Source organism: Ictalurus punctatus, chromosome 18, assembly GCF_001660625.3.
Source record: "Ictalurus punctatus breed USDA103 chromosome 18, Coco_2.0, whole genome shotgun sequence".
NCBI classification, from domain to species: domain Eukaryota; kingdom Metazoa; phylum Chordata; class Actinopteri; order Siluriformes; family Ictaluridae; genus Ictalurus; species Ictalurus punctatus.
In genome coordinates this window covers 19990950-20018546 of record NC_030433.2, presented here as the reverse complement: position 1 = coordinate 20018546, position 27597 = coordinate 19990950, and the positions used below count along the sequence as shown (strand labels likewise).

Here is a 27597-nt window from a genome sequence, read left to right as displayed (position 1 = left end):
TAGGTTATAGATAGGAAATGAGTTATTTGTGTCTCCATTTTTGCGGTCCAGAATTTAGTAATGAATTAATGAGTTGTGCCCAAGTTCCCCTTGAAGAATCTGCTAAATCTTAATACTGTTAACAAAATCAGAGGGATCACAGGATGAACGGTGTACATGTTACATTACGGTGTACATTAATATGTGTTAGTGTTTTGTCTTCTGGGAGGCATATAATTATCTAATTTAATATACGAAGGGCAGTACTAAGTTGGGGAAAAAAAGATCTTTAAACAAAATAACAATTTACACTGATCATCCTGTTCAAAAGTTTACATCCCCCTAGCTTTTAATGTATGGTGTTGCCTTCTTGAGCATCAATCAAATATGTAGAAGATGCTGGAAAAGTAAAGAATGTGCAGGACCTGGAGGATTTTTCTGAAGACCAGTGGGCAGTTTAACTGCTCAGGACAAACAAGGGACTCATGAACAATGATCACAAAACAAAACAAAAAAACACAGTCATGGATCATCCAGGTAACGACACTCAGTATTAATAATCAAGGGTATGTAAACGTTTGAACAGGGTAATTTTTATAAATTCAGCTATTATCTTGTGGACTATATGTAAACATATATGTTATGTGAAATAGATTATTCAGGACAAAACTAAAAAAAAAAAAAAAAAAAACATGGCACTTTTATGATCCCTCTTATTTTGTTAACAGTATTAAAATTTAGCAGATTCTGCAAGGGGTATGCAAACTTTTGGGCATGACTGTATAAATACACGTGCATTATTACACTACTTACATATGTAAAGACGAAAGACAATTCATCCATTATTAATCAGGGAACATTTCAGAACTGTGACTAACAGCAGGTAGTTTGATCTTTAATGAATGAATAATGGCACATGCTGATTAAGTGGATGTTTAATTTATAAATCATCCACTGAGCTACATGTGAACAAAAACAGGAAGTCATTTTAAAAAAGCATGAAGAATTTGCTACACAGATTTAAAATGTATACAAAAATTATATATTTTTTTACAGAGACATGAAATACCTTGTTTAGGGGGATTTCCACAATATTGAATGTACCTATAAAACAATAAGTATAATGCGTGTTTCTTTAATAATTAATGTTTGGCAGTGGTCCATGATAAATAAAATACTCCATGTACTGTTATAGGAAAATAATCAACTACAAGGTGGTAACAGTAACTCTGCTACATCACACCACCCTGTCGGTTGTGTTTTATTCCTTGTATCTAAACAAGTCTTTAAAACACCGGGGAGTTGCTTTGGTTCGGGCTGCTCAGCTCCACCTCCGTGTCAGACCCGTTTTCGGACAGCGGCTCGCTCAGCTCTGTGTCCGCCTTCCTCTTTTTACCTTTCCGTGAGACGCCTGCGGACTGAAATTTCCCCTTTGTCCTGTTACCCGAGCCCCTCTTCCTCGTGGTGTGACCACACTGCAGTAGCATCAGCGGCAGTCTGGAGGGAACGTCGATGCCGTGCTCCTCTGTGCAGCACATGTGCAGGACGGGGAAACCCTCGACACTCAGAGTCCGGCTGCATAATGACGGCGTGTCGGGGAACAGCGCTTTCAGAGCCGCACACAGCAGGACGTTCTCCTTGGGTCCTTCATGAGAAGAACTTTCTACGGCTGAAACACAACCAGAGTTCTGTGATGATGATAATAATAATAATAATAATAATAATAATAAAAATAATAATATTGTCTGTGACAAACAGCGTTATGCTATGTTACAGTAAGCTAATCTACACTGCAGCCGTACAGTTCTATTTATTTCTATTTTATTATCCGACAGCGCTTCTGGATTCTGATTGGTCAGAATGTGTTGATTCATTTTCTAAAACAGCAGCTCTGTCAGTAGTGCAGCCGCAGTAAGTCACATGTTTACTGTATATTAATGCCTTTGTTCTAATGCATTATTGCTTCTATAGTAAGTAGCTCATTCACAAGGACTTGTACGGCAGACGCTGCGCATTAACAGATGTGTAAAAAAATGTGTAATCGTTAGCCATGTTTCCATCCCAGCTGCAAATTGAACTTATGCGGAAAATTGGAATATTGCATAAAACATTTGTGAATAAAGCACTGTTTCCGTCCCACGTGTGTTCAAGAGAACGAAATCGTCACTTCCGGCGAAACTGGCGCAAAAGTATCAATACAAATGGACGTTGTTGTAACTGGGGAAGTTACTGTAGCTCTTTTTTCCCTCCCATATAATAAATGACTTGCGCTTCAGAGCACGCAAACAAAAAGCTATCACAAACCACGTTATCTTGTGATCGGAGGAGGATGCCTGATATCTGGGAACGGAATCGTGCGAGACGGTTCTGGGAAGTTAGAGCTCGCAAATCATTTCTATAACAGACTTTGGCTCAGACATTTCAGAACAACAAAAACAACATTTGAGATGCTGTGCAACGAGACCGGTCCGCTGGTTAGTCCGGTTATACCGAACTAACCAGGCCAGTTTACTCCTGAGCTAATTATCCAATCGGATGATGTGTTGAGGCAAAGTCACATGGCTTTTCGACGCTCATCGAGGAATTTATTCGGTAAATGTGTTTCCATCGTAGCTTGTCTTCCTATCGAATAAAAACGTTATCCGCCTCGACTGAGCGCATACGGTTTTTTATGCGCGTTCTGAGGAATTTATTTGCATCTGGTGTTTCCATCCAGTGGTTTTCTATGCGATATCTCAAAACTCGCGTAAAAATACATGGTGAAGTTTCGTTTAAGGAAACATTTATTTGACATATATGGAAGGAGCGTTCAGTGTAAGTGCTTTGTAAAAGTCAGAGGTAAAGCTGGAACTAAGTTTTTTTAGGCAGGGGAAAGTCTTCAGCACCGAGGAGTACACGAAAATCTGCGGGTTTGACTTATTATTTGCCTTATTATTAAATTCAATGTAACTCATGTTTCGAGGTTTGAAGAGAGAAAAAAATAGATGCAAAACGTGGCTATGTTTATCACAATTTAAACCCCAATTCCAAAAAAGTTGGGACACTGTGTAAAATGTAAATAAAAACAGAATGCAACGATTTGCAAATCTCATAAACCCATATGTCTTTCACAATAGAACATAGAAAACATACCAAATGTTTAAACTGAGGAAATGTACCATTTAGGGGGAAAAATAAGATCATTTTGAATTTGATGGCCGCAAGACTTTTCCTTACTGGAAACTGTAACTGCGCTGACTTTTCCTTACTGGAAAAGTAAGTGTTACTAAAAAGAAACAGCCGGAGGAACATTTTGCAACCAATTAGGTTAAATGGCAACAGGTCATTATGTGTGCGGTTACACCTGCAGTTTTAGATCACTAAGCCCTGTTTGGATATAATCCTCAAACTTAAGACAACAGAAGGTCTTACTGTCACTGTCTTGCTTTTTGTTCACCCGCTCTCGGACGGCTTCTCTGAGCTCTGCGATCTCGGCCTGTAGCTTCTCCACGCGCCGCTCGCTCTTCTCCACGCTCACGCACGCACTCTGGAACAAAACGGATCGCTGTTTAGGAGAGAGGCTGGGTGTAGTACTGGCTGAACTACGCAGAAAACCTTAGACAGTTACCTTCATTTCATCTAACAAGGCGTCGTTCATGTCGTTGACTTTCTCCACCTCTCGGAGATCCTGCTCCGAAGAGAAGAATTTGGCTCTAAGTGAGAGAGAAATAAAATGTAAACTGTTGGTGCAGAGAACAAACAGAAACAGAAGCAGATCTTGATGATGAACTACGGCCTGCCCCTGTCTCACTCAGTCTAACGTTAGTTCCTTATGGACGATGAGACGATGAATTACTAAAGAAGGACGATGAGGAGCGCAGTTACAGGAAAATAATCAACAAAGATGTGGTGTGATGAGTTACAGAGTTACTGTTACCACCTCGAAGTTTTATATTTTCCTAAAACAGCACGTCCTGAAGTGTTTTATTCCTCTTATACCACAGAAACTTGCCAACGTTAACAATTTTTTATTAATTAAAGAATGACACATTGTATTTTTTATCCTTTTAATGGTGTGGAATATCCACAAAACATCTTAGTTGCTGTTATCACTTATATTATAGTAGCAATAAATAATAAACACCACCACAGTTCATAACTATTATTATTATTTGCACTGGGGCCTGTTTTTATTTAATTATTTATTTTTAACAGCACCTGTGTTGTTTTATGGATTGACAGTGACTCAGAGCGGGACATGTAGCAGAGACTCTCCAGTAATCCTGCTGCTCCAGTGTACCCAGGTTGCTCACCGAGACTGGGATACTACTGTACTGACTGAAACACACAAAAAGTTCATTAAGCATTAGACTTAACCATCCATCTTGTTTATCAAAGCAAGTGGGGCTGAACAAATAACGTTCTTCGCTTTTGGCTGAACTGGATCCTGTATTATAAAGTGAGCAGCAGTTTGTCCTGACCTGCCGCTCCATATGAAGGCTGTGTACTCGAGGCGGTGGGTGGAGTGCGACATGGTCACCTCAGACGGCGTGAGCAGCAAGAAAACGAGCTCCTGGTATGGCAGCAGCTTCCTCAAATTCTGATGAACCAACTGCTCTTTTAAAGTCATTTGTTGACTAGTGTTCCTCCGCTGCCGATACCAGCCAATCACATTCTCCTTTACTCAAAACAAGAGGAAAAACACGTTAGTTATTATATATAATAATATAATTATGATACATAATAACAAAAATAGTCACAATGGAAAATTATATCATCCCCAAAATGATTATTTTCCTATAAAACATTCCCTAGTCAGTCCGTCAGGATCTCGCAGAGTTCTTTTGTGATTGTTGCGGCCAAAAATGCTTGATTTTGTTGTGGCTTTTTAAAAAATTTGCAATGCAACTTACGGATTTATTTTTGTATGCTCTTTTTTGTGGAAAACTATTTGAATTGGCGCAATTGCACGAAATTGTTCATGAATTTGATATTTCTTTCCTCACCAGCCTCTCCTTTTTCTCTCTTGTGGAGTTAACAATGCAAAAAAAAAAACCCAGCTTGTCATGTTATTTAGAAACTGCGAAGCACCAAAAACTTTTACATTTTCCTTTATAACGTAGCAACATGTTTTTGTTTTAATCTGTTTATTATTAGTTTTTGATTATGTGAATCGTCTGCCGTACAAGTCCCTGTGATTGAGCTGTTACTGCTCCAGTAACCTATTCGAGCGAGCACATTACTATGATTTGCAGCTGCACCACTATCAGATCTGCTGTTATAGAAAATTATTCAACACCTTCTGACCAATCAGAATCGAGAGTCTACAAGCACTCTGGTATACACTACCGGTTAAAAGTTTGTGGACACTCGACTGAAATGTTTCTCATGATCTTAAAAACCTTTTAATCTGAAGGTGTGATTAAATATTTGAAATCGGTGTTGTAGATAAAAATATAAATCGTGCAGACATATTCATCTCTTTCATTAGAAAACTAACATTTTATTTACAAAAATATATAATTTTTTAAATGTACGACTCGGGGGGGGGAAATATTCCGAAAAGCAGCCAATAAGTGTTCAGCATAGGCGTGAACACCTTTAATACCGTTTAAAAAGTATCTCGGGGGAATTCCTCAAGAAATCGGTCAAGAAAACACCAAGAATACATTTCTGGAAAACTTTTAAGATGCTAAAATACTAAATTATTTTGGACTTAATTCCCATAGTTCCAATTGTGTTATTCGAGAGTTTTGATGACTTTATTATTATTCAAATAAGTGGAAAATAAATTTTTTTAATAAAGAATGAGTGTGTCTAAACTTTTGACTGGTAGTGCATGTAGGTGTTCAGAAACAGCTCTGATAATACTCATGATACCTCTTTGAGATTGGACAGAACCTGTCTAATCTTCTCTTTGTCCACTTCACAGGTGTTGTTGTAGAAGCTAAAAGGAAAAAGATCAAGAATTATTATGAAAAAAAAGAAGAAGCAAAAAGCAGATTAATGCTGAGCAGTACTGAGAGGGTTTGGCGTACCTGTGTGTACTCCTGCACGTGATGTGTTTTTGAATATCTGAAAAAGAAAAGCAGCACAATCCCAGAGTATAAAATGACTGATTTTAACCCATCTGTTGCTTTGCACCCTGCATCAGCTCCCGTCTACAACATCCATCGAAAGAAAGGGACCATCAGGTAGGCACAACTTACTTATTGTGTGCACGAATTGTATGTGATCCGTCTGTGAGTCAGTGATTTTGCTTTTCTCCTCTCCGACACTCTCACCGAGTAATAATCCCTCCTAGATGACACAGACAAAACACAGACACTCAGCACTGTCCTGTGTTTATCCCAGGACACTTATTCACAATATGCTCCTACTGAGCAACCTTTCAACACGCTTAGTAGATCACTGTTTGATTTGTGGAAGAGATAAATAGATGTTTAATCCCGCTATCGAGTGTCACCCAGAAGAGGCTGGGCTCTCCTTTGAGTCTGATCCCTCTTAATGTTCTTCATCAAACCAGCCGCACTTCCAGAAATTACGGTTAATCTAGCCGAACGGTAAATTTAGGGGCGTGGCTTTTAGACACGAGCCTACAAAACTAAAGCTAATTAACTTTTATACAAAATGATCCTTTTCAAATAAATAAGTAACAAAACGAGCACACAATTAATATATATACAAACTATATATATTAAGTTGCTTTGGTTTTGTAGGAGCTCACAAACGCTCGGTTTCCGCTTTCGGTGCGATTACCGCTAAGTGTCTAAAAGCCGCGCCCCTCAAATGAATGTGCGGTTAGATTAACCGTTTCGGGTAGAGCGGCTGGTTTGGCCGCAGTCATCAAGTCAGGGTGCTGTTCCTTGCCACTGTTAGCTCTGGCTTGCTCATTACGGATCTAAATCTTCATCCAGGTTTCCATCACGCCGTTTTGTGACAACACGTACTGTTGTAAGCGCCATGCAAATAAAATGAAACGGAATAGATGCACAAGGTTTTGTCGTTTTCGATACCGTGCTAATGACAGAGCTCTGAGCCGACTCCGAGCCGACTCTCTGTGAAGGTGAGTTGTGTGAAAGATCACGTCTATTTTGTGTCCTGTGGTTTAAAATGCATCAGCTGATCTTAACTGAGAGATTCCGATGATATAATAAAACGACACAGCCCACTTATGTCTGTCTTTAACTGCTGTAAAGACTGTGCACTCCAATTTCAGTGGCGTAAACAGCTTTTCTTATTAACCTCAGTGTTTAGTGTAGTACCAGGTTTAGAAACTCACCACATCACAGTCACTGTTCAGATGCTGAAACATCAACGAACTCAAAACGAATCCGGATGTCCTCACAGTGGTGCTATATTCCTCCATGCCGCTGCCTTTAACACCGTTTATTTCCGTTTGTTTATTGTTGTTTATTAAACCCGAAGGACACCGAGTCAATTTCGAATCGACAGCAGCTATCCTACTGCAATATTCACAGCACACAGCTCGATTTCACTCTCAAACATCTTCATAAACTTTTTAGTGTGAACTATCGTCTCTATTTTCTCCGCTCAGATGAGGATTGTTGTTTACAGTGATTTCGGTGTAGCGCCACCGCGTGGCCTGGAGTAACATCTGCTCTATTCATAAACTACACATCGCGCAGCTGTATACTACGTATAGTATGTGAGAATAATTGAATAATTATTATTCTAATTATAGAATAATTGGTAATTATTATTCTAATTATAGAATAATTGGTAGTAAACATAAAAACTACCCCAAAACAAAAAAAGCAAATAAAGAACAAATAAATAGATTATTTTCTTTTTGCCTTCAAACTATTTATTTATTCATTCATTCGGTTATTTATGTCTTTACAAATTATTACCATGATTTAAGTGAGGAATAATACATGGTATGTGTGGTGTGATACCATTCCCACCATGCAGTTGATTATACTACAACAGTATAGCCAAAAGAGTTTTATTCCCCTTATACCTCAACAGTTTGCCAGCATTTACAATTTTAAATATATTAACGAACAACCTATCACGCTTTTACCTGTATATAGTTACATTTTAATGTCAGCAAAACAAGTTAGTTCCTGTTATCCCGTACATTATAGCAACTATTAACAGTTGTTCTCTATTTTTCCTCTTTTTGAAAGTTAAGACAAAAAAAATACAACTTGCTGAAGTCACAAAAACAAAACCTCTTTCCTGAAGATGTTCTCATGTCAGATAAATGTCCTGATTATTACAAAGTGCTGACACCTGAGACTTCTTCCATAAATCTTACATACACAACTTCAAACAGGAAATTTCACTTTATCAATGATATTGCATTTTTTTCTTTGTTAAATAACAACAATTAAATAAAAAACAATCTGTTTATTGTTAGCCTTAGTTTATGTGGTGCATCCAAATGCATTAATATAATTATGATACAGCTGAAACTACTTTTAGAGCAAATTAATAGCAAATTAATCAGAATCATCGAAGGTCAAATGAATTCAACAGGATATGAAGAAATAATTAAAGAAATAAATGTGTATATATACTGCTATATATGCAGTATGTGTGTGTATATATGTATATATACAGTAGATATGTAGATATATACTGCGTGTGTGTGTGTGTGTGTGTGTGAAAAGTCAATTATCAATGATAAATGTTTATCATTATTTTTAATCCAATTACTTCTATACTAAATGATGCATGTCTGAATAGTAGTGTTTAAGTGATTTTGTTTGTTTTAGTATGCAATTTCTGACATCATTTTTTGTACCCTATATTGTGCACTTACATAAAGATTTGGGATACAGAGCTTGACTAAAATCACATCTTTCTTTGCTTGGTGCAGAATTATAGTTCTCAGACTGCAACTTAATGCCAAACATGTATATAATATGAGAGTGAATCCAGGTTCTCCTTGTACACCTGATCCTGAATTGCATTTCGCATTTGTTTGGTTATTGCATGAGAAAAATGCTGTAATTGCCAAGGCAATTTGTGATGCAAATAATGTGACTTTGTCCTGAACCCTGAACACCACACTAAATAAATAACCAGCTTCCAGGAATAGATTGGTTATGCCCCAGCCTGAGTAAGCTGATGTCTATGGCAGTGTGGGTTATAAATAAGGCATTTATAGCATATAAAAGGCTTAAAATGTACATAAAATATAACAATAACAACAACAGCAAGAAGAACAACAACAATAATAATATAAGATTTCTTAAACTAAAGGCATTTTTCTACAGTTATACATATATATAGTCTCATCTGAAATGATTTTAATGGTAAAGCCAATTATTGACCAATTAATGACCGCAAAATATTGGAACAGATATTCTTAAAATAAATTAAAGTAAATAACCCTTAATATTTGGTTGCATATCCCTTACTTTCAATAACTGCAGCAAGTCTGCGACCCACTGACATCACCAAACTGTTGCATTCGTCTTTTGTGATGCTTTTTCAAGATTGTACTGTAGTTTCTTTCGGTTGTTGTTTGTTTCTTCTTTAGGAGGTGAAATGCATGCTCAGTTGAGTTAAGGCCTGGTGACTGACTTGGCCAGTCTAAAACCTTACACCCCCCCCCCCCCCCCCCCATGTATCCTAACAAAATGTCCAGCCCAAAAACATTAAAGAGCCACCACCACGTGTAACCGTGTGCACAAGGTACTTTTCCATATGGCTACCTCTCTGTGTGCGCCAAAACCACCTGTGGTGTTTACTGCCTCAAAAACCTCTATTTTGGTTTCATCTGACCATAGAACCCGATCCCATTTGTAGTTCCAGTAGTGTCTGGCAAACTGAAGACGCGCGAGTTTGTTTTTGGATGAGAGTAAAGGATTTTTTTCTTGAAACCCTTCCAAACGACTTGTGGTGATGTAGGTGACATCGGATTGTAGTTTTGGAGACTTTCTGACCCCGAGACGCAACTAACTAACTAGACCTATATTTAACAAAGATTTTTTTTATTATTTATAAACCTGTGTGTTGTTTGCAATTGTTTCATATCCATGAGAGCAGAGGGTTTTTTTTTTTTTTTTTTTTTTAACAAAAGCTCTGAAGATTAAAAAATAAAGATAATTTTCCCTAGCCTTCTTTTGTCATATTTACCAAGGGTGCCAATATTAGTGGATGGCACTGTAACTACATGTGCAAAAAGACTACTGACTCTACAGTAGTAGAGCAGTTAGGTTTTTGGAGAAAAATACAAATACCAACAACAACAACAACAACAACAATAATAATAATAATAATGATGATGCAGCTCCACCAGCTGGAAGTTGGCCTGAACTGAACGTTGGACGGGTGAAACCATTAATGATGAAACAGGGGGAGGCGCTCTGTTCCTCTCACCATTTCTACCCTGTTGCTGAAAATGTAGGATTTTAACTTTTTGGCCAGAGTGAAAACTTGTTTTCTGAGAGAGAGAGAGAGAAAAAACAGTTCGAAGCTGAAACAGACATCCGGTATGAAGAATGAAAACGATTCCGGTAGGCGACTGTGAGACGTTTTTGGTATGGCCTTTTCTTTTCTTTTTTTGGTGTAATGTTGTTTACGTTACGGTGTTTACATCTTAGCGGTTTGTGTCATCAGCTGATAAACGCGACATAAAACACGAGGTCTATTTAAAAAGGTCTAAAATGCGTAATAAAATGCATGAGATGTTTCAAAACGCGTCACAAACACTTAAAGTTAACTTGGCGTGTCGGCGGAAACGATATAACCGTAGCAATTTACAAGGGGGATTGGCTGGAGGTAGGAATTTTATGTAAGAATGACATATAAATGCATAAAATAATTTACGCACCCTTTATTTAACGGATTTAATGATTTCTAAACATGCACTCTTGCTTACGTTACAGATCAAAAAGAAATATTAAGCATTCATTTAGCATATTATTATATTTATTATATTATATTATTATATTTACTAGCACTATTAGACTTTTTTGTTGTTGTTGGTCCCCAATTATTACCTGATTATCTTAAAATAGTTGTTTGTTAATTGGGAACATAATTGACATTATGTATGCTTTGTTTTTAAGTGTTTAGTTACTAACACAAAATGGGTGATTTTCTATCAAATTAATGAACTAGTTTGTTTGTTCAATCCAGGATCCATCTTCATTGTTAAAAGTGCACCGAACTCCTTATGATCAGAAATTTATTTTATACATATATTTCATTGACTATTACTTAAATATTGAGCACATTATTGGCAAGGTCTGTTTTATTCATTTTATTTTTAATTATTACATTTTTTATCATTATTTTTTTATTGCCCGTTAGACCTCAGTTTTCATTGTGTATGCTTGTGTTTTTAAGTTTCTAAGCTTTACATAGGTAAATTGTAGAGACCAGGCAATTAGACTTGTACTAACTATAATTGTGTAATAATGTCTATAATAAAAGTATATTTTCTTAAAACCCTGAAAGAAACTAACATCGCCACCCCCTTTGAAACCAATTTGAGAACATTGGATGAAGGTAACTATGAACGATGAATATTAAGACGTTTTTGTCAACAGAGATGAATATCGCAGAAATGAGTTAGGTCCACGGAATTGTTGTTAAATTACAACCGATTCCTACAACGCCACCATTAGAGATGAGCAGACGTTTACAGGACATGATATACACAGGAAGTGTGATGCTAAGCTAATAGGACACACCAGTACAAAACCATCACTTCTATGATTTCTATTAGCTGGTGTAGCCCACTAGAAAATGTATATAAATAAATATTTTAAACCGAATTTAAAACAATATAGATGAATTAAAAATAAATCAGAATGTAAACAGACAGTAAAAAACACAGCCAAAGCAAGGAGAGAAAAGGAGACAGGAAAAAAATAGAAAAAGCCTAAATTATAATTATATACTATAATTAACTGTTTGAAAGAGTTTAACCAAAAGTCGAAACAATACTAGCTTTACACCAATTTTTCAACAGTTTGATGGCGAGCCACCAAACCAGAACCACTGTGTCTTGAAGGACGGTATTTTTATTTTATATTATTTAGGTTTTTTTTTTCTGCAAAGGACTACAAATGAAAATACTCTAGATGAGTGCCTTCATTCAGAGTAAAAGAGATTGCAGAGACATTGAAAAAGACATTTTAATTCCGGTTGTGATTTTATTTTATTTAAGTTTTGTTATATTCTGTGTGTGTGTGTGTGTGTGTGTGTGTGTGTGTGTATAAAATATATATATATTATCTTAGACTTAACTTAGAGGGTGCACCCTAGGGTATTATATATGTATTGTACATATTTATTTTCACTCACTCTAAATTTTTATATAAATCATTCTATATTTACCATATCAGTTGTGCTGTCACTGTTATTGTTTCAATCCACTACCTCCTACGTACCCTTTAGTCTTCTGAAATCTGGTCTACAGGTCATCTATATAGTACATATTTAATATATGCTACAATTTCGGCGAGCCAGCCAGGAGGTGGTGCTATTGAGCTAATAACAGTTAATCTTGAACATACATACCATTGTGAAAGCTATTATACCATTAATAACATGGAAATAATTGAAGAGCAGGGAATTTAAAATTCCAAACTCACTGATAATCAGTGGATTAATTAGAACAGAGGTAGATGAAGAACTAATTGATGTTTTGAAAAAATATGGTTCTATTGCTAGACAAATTATTATTAGTAAACCCGGTTCACCGTTTCACCGAGACGAAATACTCGAGTTTCAAAGTGGATCAGCCCTAAAATCTCTTGAGCCCGAATTACCTTACATTCCTCAATCGTCAAGTGATCCTAATGTAACTTATCATGTAAAATCTCTGTCGAGCGTCTACTTAAAGCAGGTAGGATGCAGCGCCACCCAGAGTTACATTGATGAATTGAAGGAAGTTGCAAAACGTAGTGGTAAAGACTTTGAAGTAGTGTTCAAGGAGATGCTCACTGAGATGAGTGAGGCTGTCACTCCCACTGAGTCCGAAGATGATGCTGGTTTACCTGAGGTGTTGTCGGAGCCATCATCAGAGGTTACATCCATGACACCTGCATCAGCTCCTAGAACATCTTATGTTGAGACCCAACTACCACAAACATCTTCAAATGTGAACAAAACCACTGTACTCACCACACATGTACTTACCACGCCTGAAGTCCAAAAGGTGGTAGTAGAACATATAGTGAGAAGTGGAGAAACTCCTCACTTAAGTGCATCTATGAGGCTCAGAGCATTTTCAGGAAAATGTCCTCGACACAATAGTGAAGCAGACTATGACACATGGCGGTCTAACGTTGAACTGATTCTAAAAGACCCAGCAGTGTCTGATCTACACAGATCTAGAAGGATACTTGATAGCCTCTTGCCACCACCAGCCGATGTAATCAAACATTTAAGTCCTGAAACTCCACCTTCAACTTACATTCAGCTGTTAGATTCAGCTTTTGGAACCGTTGAGGATGGAGACGAACTTTTCGCCAAGTTCATGAGTACCTTACAAGACTCAGGTGAGAAACCATCTGCCTACTTGCACAGACTACAAGTAGCTTTGAGCATGACAATAAAACGAGGTGGTATTAATCCTGAGAAAGCAGACCAACACCTTCTCAAGCAATTTTGCAGGGGTTGTTGGGATAATAACCTGATTGCAGACCTACAGTTAGAACAGAAAAAAAATCAATCCTCCATCCTTTGCTGAGCTGCTTCTACTCCTTCGTACTGAAGAAGACAAGTACAATGCAAAAGCTTCCCGCATGAAGCAACATTTATGTGCTTCCAAACACCGTGTGCTCTCTCACACACACAGGGCCAGTGAAAGGGAATCGGATGTAGTGTCTCTTACCACTGAAACACAAAAGCTGAAGAAGCAGATCGCCGATCTTCATAGTCAACTGACAGCTCTGACTGCTAAGCACCAGAAGTCAAAGAGAGAATTCCAGAAGGAAACAAATGAAACCACACCCGTACAAGAGCAACGAAAGCCAAGCAATGTTGTTTCTCAACCTCGAGCAACCACCAGCAAAACACAAACTGACAAACCTAAGCCCTGGTATTGTTTTACCTGTGGTGAGGATGGTCACATTGCATCCACTTGTGATAATGAACCAAACTCTGTACTCGTTGCCACCAAGCACAAGCAGTTAAAATATAAACAACGCCTGTGGGAAACCCAAAATAGTCACTCATCTGCAGCTTTAAACTAGAACCAGTTCCTGTCGTGGGACAGACGGGGACTGAAGTGAATTTGAAATCACCCAAACTGAGTCATGTCGCATTAAAGTGTCAAAAAGCTGAAAAACAAACAAGACTACCTAAAGGGTTAATTGGTACAAAATGTACTGCACAAGTCAATATAGCAGGTAAACCATGTAGTTGCTTATTTGAAACTGGTTCACAGGTCACTACAGTTTCCCGGTCTTTTTATGAGCAACACTTTATCAGAACAACCTGTTCATTCCCTTGACGATTTACTAGAAGTCGAAGGTGCAAACGGTCAATCTGTGCCTTACGAGGGCTACATTGAAATCAATGTTACCTTCCCAGAGTTCTTTGAGAATGATGTTGAAGTGCCAACTCTTGCACTGGTTGTGCCAGATGTTAAGGTACACACAGAATCCCTAGTTTTAATAGGAACAAATACTCTTGATGTGCTCTATGAACAGTACTCAAAGTCTAAATCCTCTTACCATCAGCCTTCTCCTTTTGGTTACAGGGTAGTTTTAAAAACCTTAGAACTAAGACAAAAACAAACCACTGATGGTCATCTTGGGTTGGTGAGATCTCAAAGCAAAGAACATGCAGTTATTCCTGCAGGGCAATCAGTAGTGTTAGAAGGGTCAGTTACCTCACATGGGCTTCATTCAGATAAATGGGTTGTAGTGCAGCATCCAGCTACGTCATACTTGCCTGGTGGGATAGTAGTTAAAAGCTGTCTATTTACCTTACCAACACATCAGCCTTGCCATCTACCAGTTGTGCCTACAAATGAGACAGCATAATGTGACAGTACCACTAAAATGTGTAATTGCTGAATTACATGCTGTACAGAGTGTACATTCAAAAGAACAAAGTGTATCAAGAGAGTCAAAACCTCTTTTCAACTTTAGTGATTCCCCACTACCCCAAGTGTGGAAGGAACTCAACACTGAAAAGCTTGAGAGCATGCCAGAGGTCTTTGCTCAACATGAATTAGATTTCGGACACACTCAAAAATTGAAACATTGCATCGAATAAACTCCGTTTAAACACAGAGCTCGACCGATACATCTCAAAGACCTAGATGCTGTTCGAAAACATCTCCAAGAGTTCCTGGGAAGTGGAGTAATCAGAGAGTCAGAATCTTCTTTTTTTTCACCCATAGTGGTTGTAAGAAAGTAAAATGGCGATGTCCGGCTATGCATCAACTACCGGAAGTTGAATCTCCAAACGGTGAAAGATGCATATGCCTTACCAAATGTTGAGGAGACATTTTCAGCTTTAAGTGGCTCAAAAATGATTTTTTGTGCTGGATCTTAAATCTGGTTATCAGATTGAAGTCGAAGAAGCAGACAAGCCCAAAACTGCGTTCACAGGTCCCTTGCGATTTTGGGAAAAAGACATTTTAATTCTGGATGTGGTTTTATTTTATTTAAGTTTTGTTGTATTCTATATATATATATATATATATATATATATATATATATATATATATATATATATATATATATATATATATATATATATATATATATATATATATATATAATCTTAGGCTTAACTTGGAGGGTGCACCCTAGGGTATTATATTATTATATATCTATTGTACTTGTTTAATTTCCCTCACTCTTAATTGTATATAAATCATTCTATATTTACCTTATCAGTTGTGCTGTCACTGTTATTGTTTCAATCCACTACCTCCTACGTACCCTTTAGTCTTCTGAAATCTGGTCTACACGTCATCTATATAGTACATATTTAATATATGCTACACTAGAGACTAGAAAGGCTGTGGAGAAATAAAGTGATGTGGTTATTCTCTCTCTGTGCAGGTCAGCTGACCCCAGCGTGCTCCACCACTGCCTGATTGGCTGGAGCCTGGAGTAAAATGGAGGCTACATGCTGGGATGTGATGTTTGGGATCCTCCAGATGTGGATGTGCGCACTGTTGGGGCTCATCGTTTTCCCTGCCATGTTTGGGGTCTCGCTGGGCTTCACCGATCTCTACATTAAAGTGCTCGTCAAAACACTGGAGGTAAAACTGAGCACACCTCAGGGGCTTTTGGATGAACTTTACAAATTGAATCAGATGTGTACAGCATGCCACTGTTTCTTTGTAAAGCCAATATAACTCTAGACCTTTTAGTTTGGCCAAAAACAAAATGTCCACAGCGTCCTCTTTACCCCAAATGTACTCAACCAGCCAGGACATGTTGGGTGAGTGACTCTTGATTGTAAGTCTATCTGAGCCAAAATCTTAATAAATAAATAAATGTCCGAATCGCAATACAAGCCTAAAATAAGCATTTTGCTAAACAGCCATTGTAGAAATGTGACTGTATTATTATCAGCATCACTTCCGACTTAAAAAGGGGGAAAAAAAGTTATTCCTGTTGTCCCTGATGGTATTCTTCATAACATTATAGTGTTCTGTGAAGTTTAGTTCATGTTTATAGATGACAGCAAGTCCCACTGTGTCCTAATCCACTTCAGCACATATGTATGACATCATTGAAGAACTGCATGGGGTTTAAGGCAGAGATTTACTCAAAACTATTTGAGAGGACAGTAATTTCTGTTACTTAGTTAGCAGCAATACCCTTGAATCAGGCATCAGACACCAAGCATCTTTTGGCTGATCAACTATCGATTACATTTGAGTAACGAGGAAATTGTGGACAATCAGTATTTTGCCAAACCATGCACCACCCCTTGAAGTATCTGTTGCAGTATCTGTACCATATCTGATGTAATATGCTATACCCAGTGTGTTAGGATGTTTGTTAAAGGTCACCCAAAAATAAACTTGTTTTGTGGGCAGTGGGCCACCCGGAGGATCCAGAGAGGGCAAGACGAACAGCTTGAACTGCCAGCACATCTCCCCAATGGTGAGGACGTTTTTACTGGCAAAACATATAAAACCTAAGAACCTTAAGATTTCTTCTCTTGACAGTTGTCCCTCTGAGGGAACCTCTGAAGGTTTTCTATGGATAACAAGATCAAGAACAAAACACGCTGTCCAATTCCAGATTGTGAAACAATTGTGAGAGATGTTTAAGCTTTTTTTATTGAATGGCATCTTAAAAAAATAATGAATTGTAGTTGCATGGAGTGTGGCTAAGACAAAATGTGTGTGGGTTCTTTGGAGGTTTTAAGGGTTCTGCGTTCCTGAAGGTGTTCCTATAGGTAGAACTGTTTTTGAAAAAAATAGAACTCTGGTTTGATCTTTTTTTTTTTTTAATGCTAGATGGAGATTTTTGATTTTGTGTCCATTCATCTGCAACACCTTATTGTTATTAAAGAAGTATTATTAAATCCAAACAAAATTATTTTGTTACCCTATACACCCACTATATTTTCTAATGCACTGGTTCTAAAACTGGTTTCTAGGGACCTCCTGGGGTCCATGACGCATTGTTAGGGGGTCCATGATTTTTGTACATTTTGTTACAGTGATTGAAATCACAATTATTACATATATTCTAGAGTTTTAATAGTTATTAGTTTGCTATTTGACTGGTCACTTTAATTGAGCAATAGTTTTGGAAACTTAATAGCCTTATAACAACACATGTGGCCTTTGTTTCACAAGCTTTATAATCCGATTGACCATGTGAAAGAATAAACAGGTTGCTCCTGCAACTTTTTTTGGTGGATTCCGCAGGATCCCAGTAACGATGCGCATTTCTAGTCTGGAGCTTGTTAATGTGAAAACCACAAAATTTTTATATTATGAAAATATAAATATGTTATATATTAAGGTACAATCATTTCTTTGACAGTTTGTTAGTTGGAAATAGTCCACACCAAACAAATGTAATGTTGCAGTAAATCAATGATTTCATAAGTTCAGCTGAACTTTAACCAACTTGAGAAACACTGATCATCTCCAGAGACCTTTCATTAAAGGACACTGTCATATTGTAACCCAGATAGGATTAGACTTTTGTTGAATATGGCACACATACTTTTACAAAAGTTTGTGAACCCTTTAGGATTTTCTACATTTCTGACTACATAAATATGACCTAAAACATAATCAGATTTCAACATAAGTCCTAAAAGTAATTGTTATTGTAGAGTTAAAGTTCTTCTGTACCGAAATTCCTCCAAGCCAATGTGCAGGACTGATCAACAGTTACTGGAAATGTTTAGTTGCAGTTATTGCTCCCACACCAGAATCTGAAAGCAAAGGTTCACATACTTTTGCCACTCACAGATATGTAATATTGGATCATTTTCCTCAATAAATAAATGACCGAGTATAATATTTGTGTCTCATTTGTTTAATTATGTTCTCTTTATCTACTTTAAGGACTTTTAGTGTGAAAAGCCTATGATGTTTTAGGTCATATTTATGCAGATATACAGAAAATTCTAAAGGGTTCACAAACTTTCAAGCACCACTGTAAGTGCAAGGAAGATGGCTGTTATTTGAATTAAAATGCTTATATTGAGTATATATTGTAGCAGACCTACATTGTTTGGTATGCAGAGCAGGAAGGAAATATCACAAGAGAACTACATGAGATCAAAAACCTTGCAAAGACCACATAACTGTTGTCTCCTTCTTTTCTTAATATTCTATTTCTATCACCTCTAATAGCTTTGCTTACATTATAATAATATCTTACATTAGGTCACCCAGAAATTTAGTGCAATTAATGTCCTCTTTACCCAAATGTAGTCCATCAGACAAGACATGTTTATTATTTGAAGTTTGTGCTAACTGGTGGCTATTAGCTTCCATTACTTTCATTTTCAGACCCCTATGGGAAATCATTGGTATTCTGTGCTGGGTTTTAAGGATTGCTGTTCATTTCAGGAATTATCCAGAAGAACGATGGTTCTATGGAAGAAGAGATTGGGGAACTGCGGCGTTCTCATCCAAAACCTCTCAGCGGGGGCGACTTTACACTCTCTGATGTCTTTTATTTTTGCAAGAAGGGCATTGAGAGCATCGTGGAGGATGAAGTCACTCAGCGATTCACATCAGAAGAGCTGGTTTCCTGGAATCTTCTGACTCGCACCAACAACAACTTCCACTACATCAGCGTGCGAGTCACCATCATATGGGGTCTGGGTGTATTCATCCGCTACTGTGTCCTCCTGCCACTCAGGTGAGGATCTTGTGATTATCTCGTAATATATCATACATCAGACCCTACATAATGCACTAAATGACCAATATAACGTTTGAAATTCAGTACAGGACATCCTCCAAGAAACAAACTGGCTGTTTTACAACTCAAATGCCTTCAAGCCTCAGTGGCCTCTAACAGCCACAGACCTTTCTCTACATCAGGAATTAATGCTCTGTTCCACTTTTGTTTAGGAAAAAAACAAAAAAAACAAATGCCCCTTCCTACTTGGAAACTCAGGAAGGTGGCCTCAACCCTGAGTTCAACACGTGCTCACACCATCCTCATTCAATATCGTACCATTTCTCTAATACAGACACATTAGTTGGTTAAATCTATAACATTGACCACAGTTTGTTTTTCAGAAGGCAATGTTAGCTGGCTTAGTTCATGAGGTTTTGGTGTTTGGACAGAGGAAAAGCGTCCATTTTTTTTTTTTTTTCCCCCCCCCCCCCGACTTTTTGAGTCAAACAGACAGAGGTCAAAATGATGTAATTCCACTTCATTTTGCAGCATAATAGTTAACTAGTTTACATCTTATTAAGTTTGCCATATATTAATATTAATGTACTAAAAGTATGCGAACTGTGATGGATAATAACTCTACATTTTAAGTGAAGTATCACTTAGTTATTTACTACTTCTCAGACATTCAGTCAAAACCCTTGTTTATGTCTATATTTATTCATTATTATTATTTTTTTTACCACATGATATCTTTGTGAATGCACAGGGTCACCTTGGCTGTTATTGGACTGAGCTGGCTGGTGGTTGGCACATCTCTTGTAGGTCTGCTACCTAGCAGCAGGTAATTTTTGGTTAAAGATAACATGAACAAGGTGTTTGTTGCCCATGAATAATGTTTCAAATGGATGACCAGCAACTGAGTAACTTTAACTCACAGGCTAGTTGTCAGGACAAATAGATTTATATGAAGTTGGACTGCGTGTTAATAGTATAATCTGTCTCCTTCAGTGTGAAAGACTGGCTCAGTGAGCTGGTTCACCTTACCTGCTACAGGATCTGTGCCAGAGGACTGGCAGCCACCATCCACTACCACAATAAGTGCGTAACTGTTTTAATCCCCCCTCTTTACTTTTTTCAATCACAATCCTTCTAAATGCTGATGTAATGTATGTTTATTATTTCAGAGAAAACCGCCCAAAGAAAGGGGGAATCTGTGTGGCAAACCACACCTCTCCAATCGACATCGTCATTTTGGCGAATGATGGATGTTATGCCATGGTAGGGCTATCAAATGGGATTCATTGAGTTTTAATTCTATGTGATCTCAGTACTAGCAAGAGCTTGTAGGTCTCATGATGGAAGCAGTAGCTTGTAGGCCTCAAGTTAGGAATAGGAGCTTGTAGGCTTTGGGATAGGAGCAGGTGCTTGTAGGCCTCAGAAAAAATTGTTGGTCTTAGGAGGTCATAATTGGTCTCAGAATGGCAGGACAGGACTGTGCAGACCTCAGAATAGGAGCAGGTGCTTTTAGATCAGACAAAGGCAGAGGCACAAGCGTATATGCTTTAGAATGGCAAGATTAGGATCTTGCAGGCTTTGTGACAGGAGCAGATGCTTGTAGCCCCCAGGATGATAGGAGCTTGTTGGACTCAGGATTGGCATCTGTTAGATGCCGTATATGCAAGATAGGAACATGACCTTGTAGGCCTTGTGACAGGAGCAGAGCATGTACGTCTCAAGACAGGAATATGAACTTATAGACCTTGTGACAGGAGCAGACCTTTGTCTCAGGGAACAGGACCTTTTGGTGTCATGAGTATTTAGAAACTGCTAAATCAAGCAGACATCGAGCAACTTATGAAGGTGTCTGTAATCTGTTCTGTCTATAGGTGGGTCAGATTCATGGCGGAATATTGGGGGTCATCCAGAGGGCAATAGTGCGAGCTTGTCCACATGTGTGGTTTGAGAGGTCGGAGATGAAGGATCGCAATGCAGTGGCCAAAAGGTGACTTAACAAATCATGCTGAACCAGTAAAAAAAAAATATCGATACACAATGCAAATGTTTTATTGCTGTAATCCGAGCTGTTAGTGACAAACTCACATGAACTAACTAGGTGTTTTTAACAAATTCTGTTCCTTTTTGCGCTGCAGGCTGAGAAATCATGTTGCTGATAAAACCAAGTTGCCCATTCTTATCTTCCCAGAGGGTAAAGATTTTTATGGACCTGTATATACAGTATCTTGCATTCTTTGAATTATGCCTTATTAGAGCAGTACCTTCATGTGCTTCTAGCTAAGAATAGATTTCAATTTAGACATTGTCACATCACGGTTTAAACAGGATAAAAAGTTTAAAAGGTGAGTGAAATTTTTGTGTTATAGAGCTTCAACAACAAAGCAGTCAGATTAAAAGCAGATTTAGGAGATCAAGGTGACAGGAAGCTGACAGGAAGGCTACAGTATCTTAAACAACCTCTCTTTACAACCATGGTGAGCAGAAATATAAACCAATCTGGCAACCCTGTCATTAATTGTCTTGTCCAATGCTCCTCCTCTACTGAAAAAGTGAACTTTGAGCAGTGGAATTCCTGGCCCAGTGGACCTCTATTAGCAATTGTTGCAGTTTCCATTTTTGACCACTAGGTGCACATACTGCCCCATGATTGTGCAACATCTCTTAAGGTGTGCATGTAAACTCTTCTAGTGTCTACAAATCTAAACAGATCAGTGGCAGCTTTTCTCCTCATGCATCGGATGGTTACAGTAAAACCCTGTATATACACACACTCCAGTTTTTAACTGGACTGGCTTGATTACACTGTTTGAATGTGTCTTCGTTGACCAGGGCAGGAGCTTAAACAGCATCTTTAATCACTTCCTAATTAGCATTACCATCAAACATATTTTTTCAAGTGTTAGATTTGATGCTTCATTAAAGGTCATTTTATTTTTTGTAAAAATTTCAGCCTTTTTTCCTGCATTCGTGCCTCTTTCGGCTGAAAACGTGAGGATTTTGACCATTTTGAGCATCCTTAAATAAATATAGTTAACTGATTAACTATATAGTGTACTCGTTTAATGTTCATTAAATCAAACATTCACTGACAGAGTTCACATTAATGAACTCTTACCTTTACCATGACAGAAATTGAGGCTGCATCAGCACATCTTTCAAGCAGGAAAATTGAGTTGAGATAAGAACACAGACCAAAACATTTCTAATGTGAGATGGGGGAGGGGGGCTTTCAGGGACAGTCAGTTAATATCAGAGAGTTCAAAATACCTACACAACTGTCGGTCATTAAAGATTAATATGTTGATTGGCACATTAGCCATTTTTATAGGGAAGACACTTTTACTGTATTTTGGAGTGATAACTTACACCAGCATACTGCACTGTTACAATGTAGAAACGCTGAAATGGCACGACTGCTGAACTATTACATTCAGAATTAGATTACACCAGGACCACCTTTCATAGCCTGATTTAGGATTCACTTTAGTGAAATAAAATCATGAGCAAAAGTCATCAAGCTGGGGTTGACAGTGGATTTTTTGCTAGAATAGACAGCATTTACTGTTGGGTTAATACAGCTGGACCGGACAATGTTGAATTGTTAGTTGATGATTACAGAGCCCAGGACAGGCAGAACGACCATTTTCTTTCCTCAGAGCATCTATTTTACTCCTAGTCAGCAGCATATAAAGATAGTTTGACCAAAATGTTCTTTTAAAAGATCGATTAGAGCAGCTTTATGGTGCAGTAATTGCAGGTGGCTGCTTTATCCAGAACTGCTGCTTCAGCATTTCTACCTGAGCTGAAAGACTTGGAACATTTTCCCAGGAGCATTAATTTGGGTTCGGAGTTGGCTGCGTTACTGCATTGTACTGTGTGTCAAAGGCTAAAAAACAGTAATAAGATCTGAGTTCTTGCACTGAAGGACTGCAGAGTCGGGAGAAAATAAATGAACGGTTGAGGTAATACAGATGAGTGTAAATTTTTTACCCCATGTATTATGAGCTAGACAATGTTCTCTTTATTTGATGTAGTAAGTAAGTGATTCAACTTCAAGATGTGACTGTTTTTTTTTAGCTCTGTGATGTCCTTTTTAAAGCCACAGTCACACAAATCATTACTGTAAGATTAGTGATGGTCAGACTATGGCCAAGATATACGAAACATTCCCATCAGATTAAGAAAAGTTTAGCTGATTATCTTTCTACTCATGTGCGTATGTTACCAAGTGCATTCATGGCACAGCTGATTTGCATTTAGTGACGCCCACAAAACTCCATAAAAGGTAAAGCTGACAGAGCTGAAAATGACAAAATGACAGCTAAATAGTGAAAGAACATCTACAAAATATGGTGTACACTAGATCTTCCAGTAACGCAGCTCAGTGGATTTTGAGTGCGTCGGCTACCATAAATAGACTTTTATATTACTTTTCCATTACTTTTGTCCTAACTGAATGGTTACTCTTGGTTTAATATATGGATGTGTATCTGAGTATCACAAAGTTCATTAAATTGGTGTGTGTAATTGAAATAAGTAAGTGATTTAAACTCCTTGCCAGTTAAATGATTTGAAGCCAGTCAGTCCAGGTTCATGTTAGTTAGTCTCCTTGCATGTAAATTTACACAAATTCAGCAGTGAGTCATAGGATGTGAAGATTTTTCCACATAGCAGGAATTTCATGAACACCACATTTCTTGTGCTAATGCTCCTGTGAACGATTTATGAATTTCTGCCTGAACTATTGTTTAAAAAATGTTCATCTTTGGTTTCCCCTTATGACAGGAACTTGCATCAATAACACATCTGTCATGATGTTCAAAAAGGGAAGTTTTGACATCGGAGGGACGATTTATCCTGTAGCGATAAAGGTATCTGTAGTCCCAGACCTTTTAATTTTAACTCAATTAAAGCCGTGTTATTGACACCATGATGTCCGTCCATCTCTCTCTCGCTCTCTCACTCTCTGTCTGTCTCTCTCTGTCTGTCTGTCTCTCTCTCTCTGTCCCTATCTCTCTCTCTCTGTTTGTCTGTCTGTCCCTCTCTCACTCTCTCTCTCTCCTTTTCCCTCTGTGTCTCTCTCTCCTTGTCCCTCTGTGTGTCTCTCTCTCTCTCCTTGTCCCTCTGTGTGTGTGTGTGTCTCTCTTTCTCTCTTTGTCCCTTTGTCTCTCTCTGTCTCTCTCTGTCTCCCTGTCTCTGTCTGTCTCTCTCTCTCTCTCTCTCTCTCTCTCTCTCTCTCTCTCTCTCTCTCTGTCTCTCCCTTCCCTGTCCCTCCCTTTCAGTATGACCCCCAGTTTGGAGATGCTTTCTGGAACAGTGCAAAGTACAACATGGTGAGCTACCTCCTCAGGATGATGACCAGCTGGGCCATAGTGTGTAACGTCTGGTACCTTCCGCCTATGAATCGCCAGGTAGGAAAGGAAAATGTGATGATGGAAATGAGTGCTTAGCTACTATTAGCACATTTGTTCTGATTGGCTCTTTTATTAGGACGGAGAGGACGCTGTAGACTTCGCCAACAGAGTGAAATCAGCTATAGCACGGCAGGGAGGCCTGGTCGATCTATCCTGGTGAGAATACAGTTATTCCCTCTACAAAATAGTCACAAAGAACAACAACAGCGCTAACATTATAACATTTATGGCTACTCTTGCCAGGGTGCTTGAAATATATATATTTTTTCTTGTGTGCTTGGTTCATTATAATACTTTTGAGAGTTAAATTTAGAACATTTATGAACTGATTACTCACACAATGTCGGCTAGCCAGAAGACTTTTTCAGTGTGTAACAATTAGTTAATGTGATTGAACGCTTTCCAGGTTTTTCTTTAAATTCTCCAATTTATGTGTTTAAATGATGGTTAACAGCAGAAACTTAACATAATCCCCAAATAGTTATACCTAAATTATACTTATCATTTGACTCCACAGCGATGCTAACTAGCTGTACTAGCCTAACTAGGACATTTGTTTGTCATTTGTAATTGACCAGCCCATTTAACTGTTGATATTTGGAGCAGACACCTTTTTCTTTTATTGTAAAATATCCATCATTTGAAATCTTATACTTGCATATTCAGAATGATGAAAAAGTATATTTTGGGTCTGGGTGGTTCCAGAAACTAGGTGACATAAGTATAAGAAGCTTGTAGCTACTACTTTGGGGTAAAGAGGATATTTTTTGTGCTGAAGTCCTGCTTTAAATGTTGTACGGGCTGTGTTGCAGGGATGGAGGCTTGAAGCGAGACAAGGTGAAGCAGTCGTATAAAGAGGAGCAACAGAAAATGTACAGCAGTATGATTGTTGGACAGGACGGAAAGACATGCGTCCATGGTTTCTGTTCTCTGGACTCCGAGTGAACCTGAGTGGACCGAGTTGTATAGATTCACTAGTCCTTTTATAGCCTCAGAAAACAGGCACCCGAAGACTGTGATTTATTCAGGCATCACATATGAACACATCAGGCCAATTCTCTGTATCTACAAAGTTTTTAAAAGAATCACTTCAAAAATGAAATGCGTGTAATTTTTCCCCTTTATAAAATGAACATAAGTCAATCTCACCTGAAATAATTGACATAAATACACACACACAGACTTTCGTATAGTTGCTTTAAATTAGCAGCGATTTATACATTGAATTTCAAGATCATCAGCATGTGTTGTCCGTAATCGAGTTGGCGCTTTGAGTCAGTTCTTTTAAGCAAATTGTAACAGCCGACTTGCCAGCCGTCGTTTCTCTCTTTTTTTTCTAGATGTGGGCAAATGTATGTTGTTTAGGCCTAATTTAATCACGATGTCTCCGTGGAAACATTCATTCACTGATGCTATTTTTTTCCAATGGTCATTTGCTGTGCCTTATTGATTAAACAATGATTTAAAATAGATGTTCTAAAATTCAACGCAAAGTAACGTTCTTCTGTTAATTAGAAGGTAGAGCACGACTTTATGAAACAATTTCAGCCATAATTTGGCAGGAAAAAAAAAACACAGATGAATAATATCGCAAACTTTTTCTGGTTAAGAAAAAAATGGCAATGAGTCATTTGAGACCTGAACCAAGTCTAAAACACTAAACCACTACAGCACATCTGTATAACATCACTGAAGAACTGGATGCGGGTTTGAGAAAACAATTTGCACAAAGATTTTGGGTGATACAGATATTCATAGCTACATTTTTTTTTTTTTTGATCAACTTTATTTGGAGTTACTGTTACCACCCCAAAGTTGATTATTTTTCTATCACAGCACGTCCCCACATGTTTAGTTCTATGTTATACCACAGAAATTTGTCAATTATTACAGTTTTGTTTTTCAATTAATTAAAGAATGTCACATCATGCTTGTTATCCATGTATAGTTACATAAGAAACTATTTATTTGTGATTCCTTTAAAGCTGGACATTGTTGTTGTTGTTTTGTTTGTTTGTTTGTTTTTTGTTCTTTAGAGCACCCTGCAGTTAACTTTTGATTTTAAATCCAGTGCATGCTGTCTGAAATGCTGCTCTCTGATATTCACATGAAGTCTTCTTTGCTTTTTTACTGTTCCTTTGTGAATTGTTTAAATATCACAGGTTCTTTTAAATGTTATCTTGTGTTGTTGTATTATGTAACAAGTACATTATGTAACAAGTACATCTGTCCTGTGATCACAACTTATCGCTATGAGATAAATCACTTTTGTTGTCACGGGTTCATGAAGAGCTTTGTTTTTAGGGGCCTGTTTGGCTTTTTCTTCACGAGACCACTAGAGGTCGCTCTAAACCAAGAAAGGAAACCCCCCCTTTTTTTTTTTTAAAGTAAACATTTTAACACCCCCAACGCCTGAGTTTAATGCGGTGGAAGAAAGTGATTAAAGATGGAGCTGTCTTTATCAGAGTGATGTCATTTTGTCCATGTTTATTGTTTTGATGGTGTGTCATACAAGTCAAATCTCTTTGGACATGCAGTTTAAATAATGTGAAGTTGGTAAATTAAAATGAATACATCTTGGTTGATTGACTACATATAGGAGTAGGGGAGACCAGGGATGATGGTAAGAATTTTTACGTTTATAACAGTACGACTTAGACCACCCAAGATTTGAGCAAATCTTACATCTAGCAAGTCTTCTACAAACTGGTGCAATGTTGTCCATTCTCAGTTGTTCACTTTGCTTTTATAAGATATTTATCCACTTGAAATAGAATTTTATCCAAATCGACTAAATCTGTATAAGATAAAACAAAACTTTTCTGATCCCAATAGAAATCTTTGAGGCAATTTGCTCAACACAATACGAATAACAATAAGTCTATTTGGCCAAAAACAAATAAACAAAATAAAATAAAATA

At 37.7% G+C, this 27597-nt stretch overlaps 2 protein-coding genes across 6 annotated transcripts; one reads left to right on the top strand and one right to left on the bottom strand.

Annotated features, from left to right (window-relative positions):
* Positions 1–853: 853 nt before the first annotated feature.
* On the bottom strand, positions 854–7544 carry abraxas1 (abraxas 1, BRCA1 A complex subunit). Its single transcript, XM_017492961.3, has 9 exons — positions 7241–7544; positions 6168–6258; positions 5997–6033; positions 5839–5905; positions 4440–4636; positions 4177–4296; positions 3587–3671; positions 3391–3505; positions 854–1648 (listed from the first exon to the last, which is right to left on the bottom strand). The coding sequence occupies exons 1-9, from the start codon at positions 7325–7327 to the stop codon at positions 1266–1268; spliced, it is 1182 nt and encodes a 393-aa protein (XP_017348450.1). The 5' UTR covers positions 7328–7544; the 3' UTR covers positions 854–1265.
* On the top strand, positions 6783–26953 carry gpat3 (glycerol-3-phosphate acyltransferase 3). Of its 5 annotated transcripts, none has more exons than XM_017492958.3 (13): positions 6783–7024; positions 15972–16174; positions 16961–17027; positions 18965–19259; positions 20014–20088; positions 20256–20345; positions 20432–20525; positions 21134–21249; positions 21398–21453; positions 24048–24133; positions 24545–24673; positions 24753–24832; positions 25489–26953. In XM_017492958.3, the coding sequence occupies exons 2-13, from the start codon at positions 16028–16030 to the stop codon at positions 25619–25621; spliced, it is 1368 nt and encodes a 455-aa protein (XP_017348447.1). In that variant the 5' UTR covers positions 6783–7024; positions 15972–16027; the 3' UTR covers positions 25622–26953. The 5 variants fall into 5 exon arrangements, with proteins under 5 accessions (XP_017348447.1, XP_017348445.1, XP_017348448.1 ...); XM_017492956.3 differs by lacking the exon at positions 6783–7024 and adding an exon at positions 10291–10475; XM_017492959.3 differs by lacking the exon at positions 6783–7024 and adding an exon at positions 10292–10451.
* Positions 26954–27597: the final 644 nt, after the last annotated feature.